The following is a 16,209-nucleotide window of genomic DNA, read 5'->3' on the forward strand; positions in this document are numbered from 1 at the left end:
GCTAAGAAGTTTTAAATCTTCCATTTTAACATGGTATTTGAATTTATTTGAAAGCATGTAACTTATTAGCTGCCTTGAGGACCAAATTTAGTCTCAGTGCCAGTGCAAGGCAATATTCCCCTGACAAAGCTGACAGCGTAACAGCAGTAAAAGATTTGGCCTAATGGTGAGGAGTAAGCAGAGAAGCTATGGAGCGGCACAAGTGTGGTTTCCATCCCCAGCTCCCCGATGGGACAAAACCTGAACAAGCCCAGGACCGTGACTGACGATAACGAGTGCATCTCCCAGGAACTGAGGGGAAAAACGATGGGTGTTCTCCCATGCACAATTGCTATGCATGGCTGCTTACAACAGCTTGTGCAAACATAGCCCAGCATGACTAGAAACGCCCAGGTTTTCTCATAGCGTATGTTGTGGTTTAATATCATAACTTGCTTGAGGGAAAGTTCAGCCATCACTCACTTAGCAAACTCATCTCTCTGACCTACAGGTTTCACCTAACAGCCCTATTCAATGGGACAGATTTGAATGGGTTACAAAAGGAGGAAGAATTTAACCTCAGAAAGTGGGATTTCTGAAATCACCACTGTCACAATTTCAGGATGGTAGAAGCAAATTAAAAACTGTTCAACCTCAAGTAAGTCTAATCTTATAACACAGAGAACAGTAATGAAAGTAAAATCTGCCACCTACCCACTTCAGCCAAAGTCTTGATACATGACTCCACTGAGGCTTTCTGCGTTGGGTTTGGCCAGGTACAGTTGTAAATTCTAAAAGCAGACTGCAGCAGCTGAATAAAAACAGGCTGGTGTGTCTAAAAACAAAAAGATAAACACAGAATTTTACCCTTTACAATCTCCTTACAGCTGCCCTAGGGTTTGACACAATGTAAAGCACAAGCAAGGGATTTTTAGCTTGTAGACTCAAGTTACTACTCCATTAAATTCCCTTTGCTCTTCAGGACTGGAAGGAACAGAAATCAATGCTGCACCTCTAAAAAGGCCAAATCATGCAATTTTTCTTCAGATCACCACTGATGTCAAGCAAACACAGTACAGAGCAGAAGGACGGAGGAGTCTTCCCAGTTCTCAGCTATATGTCCCTTTTGTCATAGGACACAGCATTTTTCTGATACAAACAGAAAGACAGATCATTATTCTGCAAAGGTACTCCCCTCCAATGAATTTGTAAGAGCCAGGAGTAAATCTGACCATACTGCGCTGTCTACTGGTTCAGAGCTGTAAGTGATAAAAATTAAGAGTGTTTTAAAGAGGAATTAAGCTGCTAGCCAGTGACATGAGAGGGGACAGAGAAATTAAAGGAAGATATAAAGGTACAGCATTCCTATCTGGGTAGCAGAAGGTATCTCATTAACGGTCTGAATTACATATTCGTCTGTGTCTATTTTCCTTACCTGGAGGCTGGTGCTGTTATCTGAAAATGGTGAATTGAAGAAGCCACTCACAATGTTCATTACAGGCTCAGTGACATATTTCTCCAGAGATGTGTCTGCATGTTTACGATCCGTAGTTGTGTTACAAACCTACAGGGAAAAAGGAGGAAACAATGAGATTTAGTTCTTTTAAATAAGCAAGCCTTGTTTTTTTGTATTTATTATAACACATGTAATATTTCTTCCTAATACAAAACCAAATTATCTTTATACAAAATCTATCAGGGATAACTATCTTAGAGTTCAGGCTGTATTTGTGATAGCTTATCTTTCTTCTTGGAAGTCCACGTTGTCTTTTGAATACCCTTCCCTTCTGAACTAGCTCTTTTTGGCTGGCTGTCTACTCTTTCCCACACTATGAAAAGAGATCCCCCTAAATCAGCATATCGCATGCCCCTTACACATTTATAGAATCATAGAATGGTTTGGGATGGAAGCAACCTTCAAGATCATCCAGTTCCACCCCCCCTGCTGTGGGCAGGGACACCCTCCACTAGACCAGGTTGCCCAAAGCTCCATCCAACCTGGTGTTAAACACTTCCCAGGGAGGAGGCAGCCACAACTTCTCTGGGCAACCTGTTCCAGTGCCTCACCATCCTCACAGTGAAGAACTTCTTCCTAATATCTAATCTAAATCTACCCTCTTTTAGTTTAAAATTAGACAGATTCAGGAAGAAAATGGGCCTTTCCTCCCATTGTGGGGCTGGTTGGAAGAGGCTTTAGAGACAGATGAGAAAAAACACCTTAGGTTAGAAAGATTTCATGAGACGTTTAACTTCTCTCTACAAACAATCACCACAAATGGGTGGCAAAGGTAAAGCTCATTTGCAGGGAAAACATTTAAAAAAGAGGGAAAGGAAGGAAATAGCATAGTCAATACCAACAGCCTTAGGATTGTAAAGTGCAAGGCAGACAGCATTACTTAGGAAAGCCACATGGGGAAAGTACGAAAGACAAGCTAAAAACAATGAAAGTAGAGAATGGAGGGTACTGGGACAACTCTGGAGCACAGAAGGATGATTAAACGGTGGGAGGATTTGTACAAAAGATTCCTGAAGACACCCTTTGGTACAACACTAAAAGTTTGTTGCTGCATAAAAATGTCATACTTAAAGAAAGCAAAAAATTACTGGGGTGGATTGCATCCCTCAGTATTTATTTCTTTATTTCTTTTCAACATGTGCAGACATCTATACAGAATCATTTTGACTTTGTATATGTCAGTGGAAACAGTACTAAAAGGAGTCTACAGAGCGCCAAACACGGTGAGAAAAGCAAGACGCTCATACGACCTCTTCAACAGCCTTTAAATAAGCAGTTCTAGTCATGTTTAACAAGAAATAAAAGGTAAAGCTGTTCTCTTCCAGGGAATCTCTGCGAAAGCAGAATTTATTTTTTTTTAATAGACTTTTGGGGTAGCCTTCACATTACTATCTGAGCATTTAACACACAATCACGAACCTGTGGGCTACACACTTAGCATTACCTTGCTTTATGGATGGGAAACTGAAGTCCAGAGAAAAGTTGGTGACAGAAGCAGAAAGATAATATACAGCACCTGAATCTCACACAGCGCAAACATGGTCTCTAATTGCACACTGCCACTGTCACACTCGGACACTACAAGGCAGCGATTTCACCAGGAGCGTTTTGAGGACGGTTACTGATGTGACATCCGAAAGCACCCACATTCAGGGGAAGATACAGTTCACGGGAACACAAAAGCATTTTGAGTGTAACACACAAGCATTGCCTACAAGGGTAGGCAGAGGAATAACCAAAGATAACTTGAGACCTACAGAAATAAGGCATCTTGAGCAGCTTTGCTTGTCTGCTTTTCTAAAATGTGTCAGATAAACAGGTCATGTCCCCAACACAGTGCATTTTTTATCACCCCAGGAAAGGAAAGATTTTGGTCAGAGAAGCAACAGTGGCTAAACTGAAATAGTAAACTCTTCAGCCCTTCAGTTTCGGGAAAAGAGTGACACCACCACCGCCTGCAGTCCTCACGGAGGTAACAGATTCAGTTAATAATCAAAACTTTTTTTGAAATAAGAAAAAAAAAAGGGGGGGGGGTCATAGAACTAAAAATCTCTTGAAGTTCATGTGCTTTTAATTAATCTGCATGCCAATTTGGGCTGGAACCAGTAGCTCTGAGGCTCAGCACTTGCGATCCCAGTGGGAAGACAGGGAGCTGTGCAGTGCTAGCACAGTGAATTCAGAAATAGCAAAAACTAAACTCCAACACACTTTTAAGCTTTCCCCTTCGCTTGCCTAAAAAGCAGAGCCATATGTGGGGATGCCACTGTGCTCCAAAGCTGGTCTGAAAAATTCCCAGCGCAGAAGGAATTTGGAAATCCTCTCATTTGTTCTTATCCCTCTGCCCTTTGGGGACTGAAAGATGTTTCCCCATGGAAGAAAAAACCTGAAATGCATGAAATGGAGATGAGGATTGAGCAAGCAGTGTTTAAAAACCCCTTAAGAGGCTTTGGGACCAAAACTCCCATGAATAATACTTCAAAAATTCTGCAGAGAAAGCCAGGATGACTTTACAGCTGTCAGATCCTGGCTCTTTCTTTAATCCTGCTCAGACTACAGCTGCCGACTTACAGGCTGGGCCACACGCGGGAAAGGGAAGCCTTTCCTTCAGCAGCACCCACTTTGCTTAGCGCAACGCTTTAAGTCATCCACGGGAGAAAGTAGGTTGGCAGAAACCGTAGAAACAGGGTGTCTTTGAAAGCGCGACTGCTTTTGGCAAACCGAATTTCTACGCGAATCCGCCTCGTGCCTGCTTTGCAATGTATCACGTTGTTGAAAGAGAATGACAGCTGGGGACTAAATATTTCCTTCCTGAATCCAGAAACAGATAAAAAAAAAATTGGTTACATTTTTTTTATATATATAAAAAAGGAAGGAATCCAACCTGAGGATAACACTCTCCGTCTTTCACCTTAGCGCTCTCTAATGACAGACTCAAAGCTCACAACTCACCCACTGACAGGCATTTGTAGCAGCTAAAAGAAAAGCATTTCCCCTTCCCTCATGCAAAAGCATCCCTTTTAGCTCACTGGAACACAGAGGATCAAAGGGCTCTTCTTCTAAATGCTTTGAAAGCTATTGTATCATCTTTCACGAGGCTGACAGCATTCTAACTGTCGTGATAGCTACGTAATGCTGATGTATTTATAACGCACAGGCTCTGCCTCGGCCCCAGAAAACCAAACCTGAACAAATATACTCAATAATATGGAAGATACGGCTACCACGGGGCCCTGGCTGAAGAGCAGCGCAGGCCAGAGCACTTCTGACATGCTCTTTTAGCCGTTAACCAGGAAATTAAAAGGACTAATTAGACACCTGCCCTGAGGGCTTTGCAGGAAAGCAAAATAAACCTCCATTTTGCCATTCAGTGCCAACAGCGCACGCACACACGTACACAAAATACAGCATTAATAATACACTCCCTCTTCACCTCTGACAACCTGGAGTCTAATTTCTGTTATGAGAAGGGTATGTGAAAACAAGCTCAGTGGTCACGAGCATCAGGACAGCTCTACATCATTTGGCAGGGTGCAGATGGTCTCCAGGCTCATGAAGGGCCCCCTTTCTACATCTCTGCTTCTAGCCCAAGGGCAAAGAAAATTGGTCACGTTCAAGGGCTAGGGAGGGTAGTCTGTTTAGAAGTTCGGGGCCAGGACATGTCAGGGAAGGGCAATCCAGAAAGGGAATTAAGCAGGAGAAAATAATTCTTGGGGTAAAACCAGCAAAGTTAAAAATCAGAATCCCCCTCCAAGGAGGTTTCTGATCTTAATTTTCAAACGAGCTTGTTTAGTCCAGAAAGGCTTTCCTTGTGAAACACGACCACAGAGATAAGACAAACAGCAGGAAAATAGGGTTTGTAGAGGTCTCATTACCGCTGAAAATGGCTACCACCAAAAAAAGAGAGCACAAACATCTCTGTGTTAACCTGTTCTCGAAGCATGAACGCAAAAAACCCCAACCAAAAACCATTTATAAGGTCTCTGTTTCACAGAGAAACAAGCAGGTCCCAGTGCCTGTTGTACAGCACAAGACTTTGCACTCAGTTTTCTCTTGGTCTTAATTTATGGTATCTTCTCCCAATAGGTGTCAAAGAAATTATTTTGTGGCACGCTGTTACTTTGGGGTAAATATCCACTGCAGGACCGAACTGAGATTCTTTTACCTTTTCTTCTTTGATTTCAACAAAATGAAGAATGCAAGTAGTGAAAACTTCAGAATTATAAAATGTAATGGACCATGGACTGGGAAAAGATAGGCATGCACTATGACAACATGCTCTGTAACATCTCCAAAATACTGTCCAGCATCAAGGATCAAGTACAGGCCCACCAGCACCAAAGACCTGTATGTCTACTCCTTGAGCAGAAAGAGCAACTCCATTAGTTGGCATTAATATTAGGCTCCTACAAGAAACATTACCTGCTAGAAGGGAATATGTAATGTAAGCTGTAATCATTATGTCACAGTAGCTTACCCTCATGGTTCTACTATTGTATTTTATCCTTCCACAAGTCATAAGATTTCCCAGGTTTTCTGCCTCCAAAAATACCAGGGAATGGAAGCTTAATTCAACTTCAGACTTAATTCAACAAGTAATGACACCATAAAGCTCACTGGGGTCCACAGGAACTGAATGTCTACAGTGCTGTGTCCCTTCATCAGCAAGGAGAACATAGTGACAGTAGAATAAAAGACAAAAACAAGGTGAAGTGAGATTAAAGAAGGAACGTAAGCCAAAGAATTTCTTCATCCCTGATCCTCACTGTACTAATAGAGTAAAGCAAGGAGATTACAGATGTGGGGGTTTTTTAAACACCACCATAATGACACATAACACACACTCCCAGAAGTTGTATACAGACTCTCAACCCTCTACATGCATCCAATTTATTTTTCTGGAAGAAAACAGAAAGAAACATGGGTTCCAAGATGCCCTTTTAGAAAAAGAAGACTACTAGCAATTAACAGGTTAAATGATGATAAATAAAATATAATAGAAACGATGATCTGTTAAAAAAACCCCAAACTATTCTATTGTCAACTTTGGAAAAAAAAAAAAAAATAGTTAATAAAATTTCACAAAAAAAAGTTATTGCTAGTTCAGTTACCACCCGTGACTATACTGTAATACTTAACGTCTCATGAAGCTTACCCTTGCCATATCAACAAGGAAGTTCTCAAATAAATTCCAGATATGGTTACTGGCATAGATTTCTTTCATTTCCACTTCAGTGTCCACATAACAGTGGTTAACAAAATTAACATAGGCAATTTTCACCTGCAGGAACAGCAAAAGCACAAACAATATGGAATGGAACAGTGAAAACCATTAACATGCTTTTTTTCTGTCTGCAAAAAATACTGAACAATAAAGAAGATCCTTCAAGTACTAACAAATGCTAATAACAGTAATAATGCGTATGTTTGGTTCTTAAGATTTAAGGAGAAGCATGGCAACAAATGCATTAATGTACTTACTGAAAGATCACATGAAGAAAAATGGAAAGGTTTTTGCAAACATTCTTACTCTAATGACAAAACCTCCACAAAACAAGCGAATAATAAATGTGATATTTAAATGCTATTAAGGCTACGAGGGCCTGGCTCCAAAGCCAGGAGCTGTCAAAATGCAGGACACCCTGCACTTGCCGCTTGACTGCTGTGGGTTGATGCCTTGTGACAGGCTTGTCAAGTAGCGAAGGAAAAAAAAAAAAAAGTCTTTAGCAGAGCTGGGACTGCAATCCCTATATTCCCACAATCCTAATGCAGTGCTTGCATTTGGAGTGGGTGTAACTCGGATCTCAATGGAAGAGAAAGGTTGTGCAGCACTGGGACTGCAGCCACAGCAGCACAGGGCTTAAGAGGAGGACTGCCATCTCACTCCTCTGCTGCATGACGAGTCTGCATATGCACATCATAAAAATGGATATCCAGTCCCTGAAATGTATATATTAAATATAAACATACACAGATACACTGAAAATTTCTTGTCACGGTCAGAGGAGAGGAGATAGTTGCATATGTTTAATGTAGTCAGGAGAAAACTCTCGTCAGACTTTTAGGTTTCATTTGTTTGGGCTTTTTTAAATCAGCATCTGTTGAAATTAACGTTAGGAGGAACTTTTGAGCAAAGCAAACATTTTTCTTTTTAAGAAAAGAACCACCTGATCACAAGGGGACTTTTTCATGGTGCAGAGGGAGTCTTTACTCCTGCATGTCGCAGTTCTCTTGATATGACCCACATTTTTCCACCAGATGCCTGCAGAGATCCCCCCGACTGATACATGGGGCCAGACCTTGCATAGAGTGTGAAAAGATTTCTTTTGATCACATCAGGTTTGTTGCAAACAAACATTCCCCTTCTGATCAGCATCAGGTATCACAGCCCTGCCGAGACATGACCAGTAGGTAGTAGCTGCAGAATTGGGCTTCGATATGCAGTGAATAAAAACCTCTGCTGGACTGCAACTGAATTTAATGAAAGGAGACTTCAACCAAAACTCCCACTGACTTCAGCATGGCCAGAATGTTACCCATCATTTCCAGCAAATTCAGGCAGCGGCAAAACGTTGGCTTGACAAACCACTCAGCTGAGTCTTTGCCGCTACAGCCAGAAGTTATCAGAGCATTAAACTTTGATAGTGGCCGGACAAACCCAGGAAAACAAAACAAGGCATCTGCTCCAAAAAAGCTGACAATCGAAGCATAAGGGGCAAGGAATTTTCTGTTTAAGAAAATACTGGCTATTGTTTCTCACTTATTCACCTTAACAAACACCACCTGTTTCCAGCCTGTTTTCTGTGCAGATATTCAACTCGTCAGGATATTATAAACAACAGAACATTTTCTGAGTTTCTATAAATGATAAGTCTGCTTCCTCACTCAGTGAATCTCACCTCAGGTATGCAGTCATCATGGGTCACTACTCTCACTATATCATCCAGAGGCAGGAGTGAATTGCACTTGATCTCGGTGTATACATTCTTTCCTTCTGTACAAGCTGCTAGCAATTCCACTAGAGTGATGTGATACGCTAAGGGTCCGCTCTCGTCTGCTCGATCTCGCTCTGAACACATCATTTGGAGTAGGACTGGAAATGATGCTCTGTCATTGTAGAATATCAACACATCTTCACCGCCATTTATCAGCTGAAAAAGATATCACAAAGTTTTAAGCACCCTGCACTGCAGTCATTTTGGACTCGATGATCTTAAAGGTCTTTTCCAACCTAAATGATTCTCCGATTCTCTTAATTTCTTACTTTGTTCTACCTTTAAGTATGCAAAGACTGTCTAACTCAGAAAAAATCCCAAAATTACTCTGAGGTGGCTTACCAAATGCATAGTCAAAACAATACCCAAGGCAGACTTATGCTCTTATCTACCTAAGTGCAAATCTGGAATAACTCACCAAGGAGTGAGCTAATGCAAGGTGAATTTGAAGTTTAATTTCTATGTATCTCTGTGTTTACCTACCACAGTATACCATCCTTATTATTCCTACCATCTCAATGGTTTTTTGAAGTTAATTAATTACCCTCACCTTCTATTGTGAGGCCAGGATGAATTATTATCCCTGTTTTATAGATAGGGACTTGAGGTGCAGAGAGATTAAATCTTCTGCCACCTCACACAAAAAGCCTGTGGCTCACCCAGAATGTAACCAACCTTTCCTGCAGCCCTGCTCAGCATCGGAAACAAAGGATGATTTTTCCCAACCTATGCAAATTTGGCAGGTGGATCTCGACATTGTCAGTGTCGTGCCAGCACTTCCATTTAACAGAAAACTGGTGTATGCGATAAATATTTGATTTTGCTACAAGTGCATTGCTCATCTCAAGAGGATCCAGAGCGGAGATGGATGCTGGCAGCCCCATCTCAGCGGATCTCACAGAAAAGTTTTGCTTTAAACGGGGTTTTGAACGCCCTGTACATTGAATATACCTACTGCCAGCACTGCTCTGTGAGCTTGAGCGGAGCTGGGACAGGACAGTAGTCCTGTCTCTTCTCCATCACTTTCCTTTTAAGCACAGTGCACTCTCAATGGAGGTGAAAATAAGCCCCCATAAACCCCTCCTAGTACAGAATACACCCTGGCAGCACAACGGCCCTATGTATTTTGTGAATAAGGCACTTGACATACCCAAGTCTCTATGTGACATGAAATCCTAGCTTACTCAGTTCAAGGGTAGAAATAAAGGTTGGTGGAGCTGCTAAGAAATGGGAAAGCAGCAAGAGCAGGAATGAAAATTAGTCTTCCAGAGGAGCTGAAAAGTATCAAAAGTCAGGAAACATTTCATTACGTTTTCCAGGGTTTCAACATTTCAAATTTGACTTTACAACATCTCTGATTATATTTTCCCTGTTTCTTCCTTATTTTTACTTTGACAACTGGATGGAGTGAATTGTGAATTCAGTCTTTCCTGCAATTCCTATTTCTCATTTATCTTTGGGTTTTTAAAATGTTTCTACTCATGACTTTTCAAAATAGACGTTTTCTGTCAAAATAGGACAGAAAAAAAAAAGTTTTTAAAGGGCAAGTGCTTGAGAAGGAGGGAGGAAGGAGACAGTACGGGGACCCAGACATCATTCATTTCATCACATTCAATGGCAAAAAATAGGGAAAATATGAGTATTCAAGATGATGGGAAATTGACCTAACTTTTTAATACCTATGTCTGGAATACTATGCCTTTAGGACATTTCAAATACAAAATAATAATAAAAAAAAATCAACACTGAGCCCTCTGGGAAGGTACATGTTCTGTCACTGAAGTTCTTCACCCCATTCCCATAGTTATTTTCCACTTGTGTACGTTTAACACAGAGGAGCAGAAAGACGACTCTCCAGGTTCCCCCAGTTACACTCTTATGTCAAATCCAGACCTAATCTGTACCAGTATTGCTTGATATTTTATCATATCAAGTCAAAATGCCCCCTCATCCTTTCATGTACCTATGGCTGATGAATGAGGAACAAATACCAGGAGACAGTGAACTTGTGAATCACGATGCTGCACGGTATGCTTGCTATATACTGACCGTGAGGAACCACAAACTGAAGCAAATGTTGCATCAGCACAAGAAGAGCTAAGGGGGACAAGGTAATCATTGTACACACAAGGACAGAAGAAGATGTCATCTCCTTTCCCCAAGTTAGCCACTTTTAAATGTGATTTGTGAAGGGCATCCAAATATTGACCCAAGCAGAGAGAATTATGTCCCTTTAAAAGCAGAAAAGAGAAGTATGCGGTGTTGGCCAAAGTTCTCACTGAGCATCATGAGCTCAAAACATTAAAAAAACCCAGCAGCATTTTCTTCTACTGAAGTATATTTTCAATGAGTTAAGAACTCTATGGAAGTCTAATGAAGGTTGGTCAGTATCGGAGCAGCTGTTGACGCTCTGTGATGTATCACTCCAGAATACTATAGATAATTGAAAACTCTGCTGCCACACTGATCTGGTTCAAAAGTAAATTCTGCTTTCCCTTTCGCAATAATGTTTGCACTGATAGGCACTGTTCTTTCAGGAACCTCAAAGCATGCTCGTAATGGGAAAAAGTGCCCTAAGGAACCTTTCAGGTTGGTAAACATCATTACTAGCACTCTACAGACACAAGGACCAAGGATATGAGACCAAGTGAATAAGCCAAATCAGGAATGTTCATTGTATCTTATGAAAGCACTCTTTCGTAATGGTGGTCTTTCATCTGTATGCGCTTTCTAAAACATGTAAGTATGATCAGTTTATCCCTGTTCCCAGTAAACAGGAATAAGTTGCAATATACTTCCCATGAGTAAAAGAAAACACAGGAGTAGTTGAGGCATGCTGTCCGCTCACACTCTATCTTGTCTTGTGGTAAATTGTTTACATGCCCCATCTGGAGGCGCAGAAGAAGTTATACCACTTGTTTAAGGTCACAAAGTACATCTCAGTTGTCTACTGAGAAACTGTCCTGACGCTGCATCAAATTCCAACAATTAGGCTACGCTGCTTCCTTTATATAGGATTGCCATTCAAAAGCCATTCAAGTTTCACTATTAGCATCCTTTTCTAATGAATCATCATTGCTTACCTGTAACTTCCTATGTTCTTTATTTAAACAGATCATCTTGCTCTCTTTTGTCAAAAGAGAGGTGCCTCCTTCCCCCCCGCAAACTCTTGCAGGACTCATGATGTAAATAACACATCTGGGTTCATTTCAATTTTCTTCATACAGTCAGCTTGAAAATGTAATATGACAATTTATCTTTGCGCTACTATAGGTCAGTAACAAAATGTATTTAAATTGAGAAAAATATAAAAATTTTGTTTTATGAGAAAATAAAAACCTAGAAGAAGCTGAGGCAGAAGGGAAAATACCTAAAAGCACAAAGGCACCAGAACTGTTTGAATTATGTAAATCAAAGGCTTGTAATTGATATTGCATGTTAAAACACTTCAGTCAAATTGAAAAGGTTGAGGTGGATTCCATTAAAGGTTATCCATGTAGGCTGAAGTTTTATTTTCTTAATTAGAATTTTTTCCTCTCTGTTGCTGTGGAACAAAATTTCAGCAGGTTTTAGTTTTGTTCATACCACAACTAGAGCTTCTCTCTGTTTTCTTTGTGAAGCTGTCTCTTTCAAAAAATCCACTTCATAAAGAAAAATGTTTCTTGGACTCTGATCCTACCTGGACTTTTCACCATATTCAACTTTACTCACTTAGTAATCTCATTGAACTGTTAGCATTATTACAATTAAACGCACGAATGTCAGCAAGTTGAAGACTTCATTTATCATGCACACTATGTATCAAATCCTAATTGCAGAGAAGGCAGTTAGGTATTTTCCTACTAACTATATTGACATGCAGATTTGTCCACAAACCACTCTGTGGAATTTACTGGGTCAGACTCCGAATCTAGCTAGTTAAAGCTAGAGTAGCTCTCCCAACAGAAATGCTCCAGAACAAAAGAAACAAAAGTAGAAACTGGTACCTAGAATTGTTACGTGGTTATGCGCTAAAAAAAAAAAAAATGGTCTGCAATTTAGACAAATCCATAGAGGTAAAAACCTATTATATGGCAAAACCACACCACAACATGGCAAGTTTGATGCGTAAATGAGATCCTAAATTACAGTACAAGAAAATGAAGGTTTATGTAACACTGAGATTTCCATGCTACATCATCTACAAATAGACATCTCTGTATCACCATGCTAACACTCATGTTTTCTTTCTAGTAGTTTTACAGATGGCTTTACAAAATTAGATTAAACTCTCAAAAACGTCTGCTAAAATATTCATTATTTGGGATACCAGTTAAATTCTAAAGCGATGGTGCCATTACATCCCATTGGTATCAAGAGCAGAAAAAGCAACCTCAAAATACTAGTGTGTTAAAAAGACATCGCACGAGTGATTAACATATGAACCCTTCGCTTACCTCTGTCATTACCATGTCCTGGCATTTTTTCACGTATTTGCCATCTGCTTTCACAATGGTCTGCAGGAAACGCAGGTACTCCACATGACGGCCATGGGTTTCGATACAGTGTACAAAGTGCTGCACCACTCTCTCACTGATTTCATTACACAGAAGGTAATTATTCATGAAGATATGCCGCATGGTTTCAGCTTCCAGGAGCTAAACGGATTAAAATCAAAACAGCCTTGTAAGAAGAGCAGATTTGTTTTGAGATTGAAAGATTCATGGGACTCTAGACTAGAGAAAAGCACATTGCTAAAGGGGAACTGAAAAAGGCCAATGTGCACCAGCCCAGTGATTAAGCAATAACCTTAGGGCCTATCTTTCATTTGTGGTGGGACTTCTCCACACTTTCCTATGAATACAAAAAGGTCCTAAAATGGACACAAACAAAATCTGTGCCCGTGCGGAAGACAGCAAGCCACAAATATACATACTAGACTGCTAGAGCACTCTATAGGGACTTTGGTATACAAGACAACTGAGACCACATTCATCCCACTCACCATCAAACTTTGCACTGAGGCAACCAAAGAAGATGATTAGCTCCCTCTGGCTCCCTCTGTGGTTGACAGAGGCAGACATTTCCAGCAGGCAAATCACTGCACTTGCAGTTTGATCACTCTCTGAGAGAACATCTCTTTCCATGTTAACTACAGAGGGAGCCTAAGGCTATGTTTCTATCAGCAAGTAGCACAGTACAAGAGGAACAGATCTGTAGCGAGAAAGGGGTGCTGCTGAGGACCAAGCATCCCAACTTTATGTATTCTGGGAGCTTTTGCTTCAAACGTCCTCTAGTTTGGTCCCTTGGCCTAAAGGCTCATGAGAGTCAGGTGTGCTCCTAGAGTATACCTTTCTGTTTAGTGTCATCTGAACAGAACAAATGCTTCCTAATGTACGCAGGCCAGGGGGCTACAATCCTAATATCCACACTCTTTCTAATAAAAGCAAGTTTTGCTCAGTAGATCTGCCACTGAGCCAGATGTCATTCTATACGACTGTATCTGTAAACACACACACATATATACACACAAAGGGACCATGACAGAGAGGTTTATTGTAAAGACAATGATTTTTTAAAAGATCAAATTTTAGATTAATTGGATCAAATGGAAGCATCATCAACAAAAATGAATGGGGGTCTGATTCTGCTGTAATGCAAGCTGCATAACAGTATAGTCACAGCATCTTCTACCTGGGCTTACAGCCCGTCTGTGAGCAAGTTAGGATGAGTAAGATTAGAGTCAAGCTAAACATGATGTGATGATGTGACACATGTTCATCGATACTTCCAGTAAGCCCTACAGGCGATATTGTTTTCCACTTTTATAATGGCAACATTAAAAACAATATCATAAACAGCAATGATAAAGGAGAAAAGACAGGAGAAAGAAGAGAGGAAAATAAGGCAGAGAAGACAAGGAGAGAGAGGAGAAGGCAGAGAGGCCATAATTTAATTAAATTATTTATTTAGCACTGTCATTTTTCAGCAAGTCCAAGTTTACTTCCAGTTATAATATTCTCCTTAAAATGAAATACTTACCCCTGGAGTTAAGAACAAGTTGAGATTTTTGTGGAGGAGAACTTGATTCTGAGGATTTCCTCGACAGAAATTCTGAAGAAAAGTGTGGGCTAGATTCATAACTTCATTCATCTTTTCATCGCTCTGCAGAAAGAAAAGACAAACTAAATCAGCTGGGCATACCTAAACATACTTGTTAAAAATTGCACGACGTGAATTCAGCCAGGAACAAACCAATTCTCCTGAGCCTTTATAGAGCAGGAATTCTCTCTGGCAAAAGCAACTGATCTAGTTTCCTTCAGAGTCCAGCAGTGGCTGTACCTTACTCCGAATCACCTTGACCACAGGGAGTCACAGGTAAGAGCACAAACTCAAAGTAAGATTTCCTCATGCATGGTTATAATTTCCTAGTTTTAAAAAGTGCTAAGTGGCTTGATTTTCAAAAAAGGCTCTCTAGCCTGCATTGATTTTAAGCTTTTGAAAAGCTCTGGCTTTTATACAGCTACATATAGAAACAGATGCAAGCGTGCATGTGTGTGTACACCTACACACATATATATGTTCATACACATACTCCCACACAAATACACGTCTAGTTTCATCCCCATTTTATATTCCTCTCATATAGTATTCTAACTATGATTTGATGAACCACCTATACAGAGAAGCACTGTTTTACTGAACACAGCTGAACCCAGTGTCTGTCTCATACTATTAGTGTGTAACTCAGGAAAACATAGCCCACAAGAGGTTTTATCTCCTCTTAATGCTTCCTATAACATCTAGAAATATGTGCTCTTTAAAAGGCTATCTAGATCATTCATTTGTATGCTCAATGCCACTAAATCAGTACAAAATCACATTATCTTCTGAAAAACTTGCAAGTGGAACTAGGTTAGAGGCTTCCACCATAGAAACAAAAAAATTATTTCAGTCTTGATCCTTGAAAGCTTTTTGTCCATCTTATGTATCTACGATAGCACTCACATCAGTACCCAACAGTGGAATTTAGATACCCTGCCAGGAGCTCCATTAAATCAATACTTCTTACTGTGCAGCAACTGCAGATGTAAGGTTTGCCTATTTCAGGAATGGGATGACAGTGCAGTGATATCCAGGTACCTGAGGCAGTAAACATTAAGTTCTTAATAAAACCTGTTCTGTGTAGGCAGCCATATTTAAGCTTAGGACCGAACCCATTATTCTCAAGATACAAAGTGGCATCATCATTTCATGTTTGTATCATAGTTGACTGAATTAAGTTAAAAAAAAATATTCACATTGATTCTTGGGCGTTTTGAGGCCTTTCCCTTTATTAAGTTCATGTTCTTTACCACTAAAATTGTGAGAATAACCTTTTCATAGGGTATCTGCAGAAGGTCCAAGACTACCAGGTGGGCGCCCATATTTTTCAGCAATCGCTGCTGTTGATTCCGACATTTTTTATTCTGAACACACAGTTTGCTGAGTCGAATCAAAATCTATAAATAAATAAACAAATAAATAAGTATGCAAGCAAGAAAAGAACCACGTCACACAAACCCACATTCTTTCAAAATAATTACTAAATCTGCTTATCAAACAAGTATGTCAAGCAAGTTTCTGAGCAGATATACCAACCTCTTTAACAATAGTGTAGTTATTGCTTTTATTGCTGTCTATCTGAGGTTTTTTGGTCCCATCCTGTATTGGACTCAAAATATTTGACTCCTGTAACAAAGA

General features: G+C 40.2%; 1 protein-coding gene across 1 annotated transcript in view; it reads right to left on the minus strand.

The window, feature by feature from the left end:
• ITPR2 (inositol 1,4,5-trisphosphate receptor type 2) overlaps positions 1 to 16,209 on the minus strand; it is a 261,890-nt gene that overhangs the window by 127,836 nt on the left and 117,845 nt on the right. The window contains exons 27-34 of the mRNA XM_075759160.1: positions 16,108 to 16,197; positions 15,843 to 15,968; positions 14,509 to 14,631; positions 12,924 to 13,124; positions 8,392 to 8,643; positions 6,648 to 6,773; positions 1,415 to 1,543; positions 694 to 814 (exon numbers count right to left, since the gene is read on the minus strand). Of these exons, the coding sequence (XP_075615275.1) occupies positions 694 to 814; positions 1,415 to 1,543; positions 6,648 to 6,773; positions 8,392 to 8,643; positions 12,924 to 13,124; positions 14,509 to 14,631; positions 15,843 to 15,968; positions 16,108 to 16,197 (1,168 nt within the window). The remainder of the gene's footprint in view (positions 1 to 693; positions 815 to 1,414; positions 1,544 to 6,647; positions 6,774 to 8,391; positions 8,644 to 12,923; positions 13,125 to 14,508; positions 14,632 to 15,842; positions 15,969 to 16,107; positions 16,198 to 16,209) is intronic.

The sequence above is a fragment of the Balearica regulorum genome, chromosome 1 (genome assembly GCF_011004875.1).
Source record: "Balearica regulorum gibbericeps isolate bBalReg1 chromosome 1, bBalReg1.pri, whole genome shotgun sequence".
Classification (NCBI taxonomy): Eukaryota; Metazoa; Chordata; class Aves; order Gruiformes; family Gruidae; genus Balearica; species Balearica regulorum.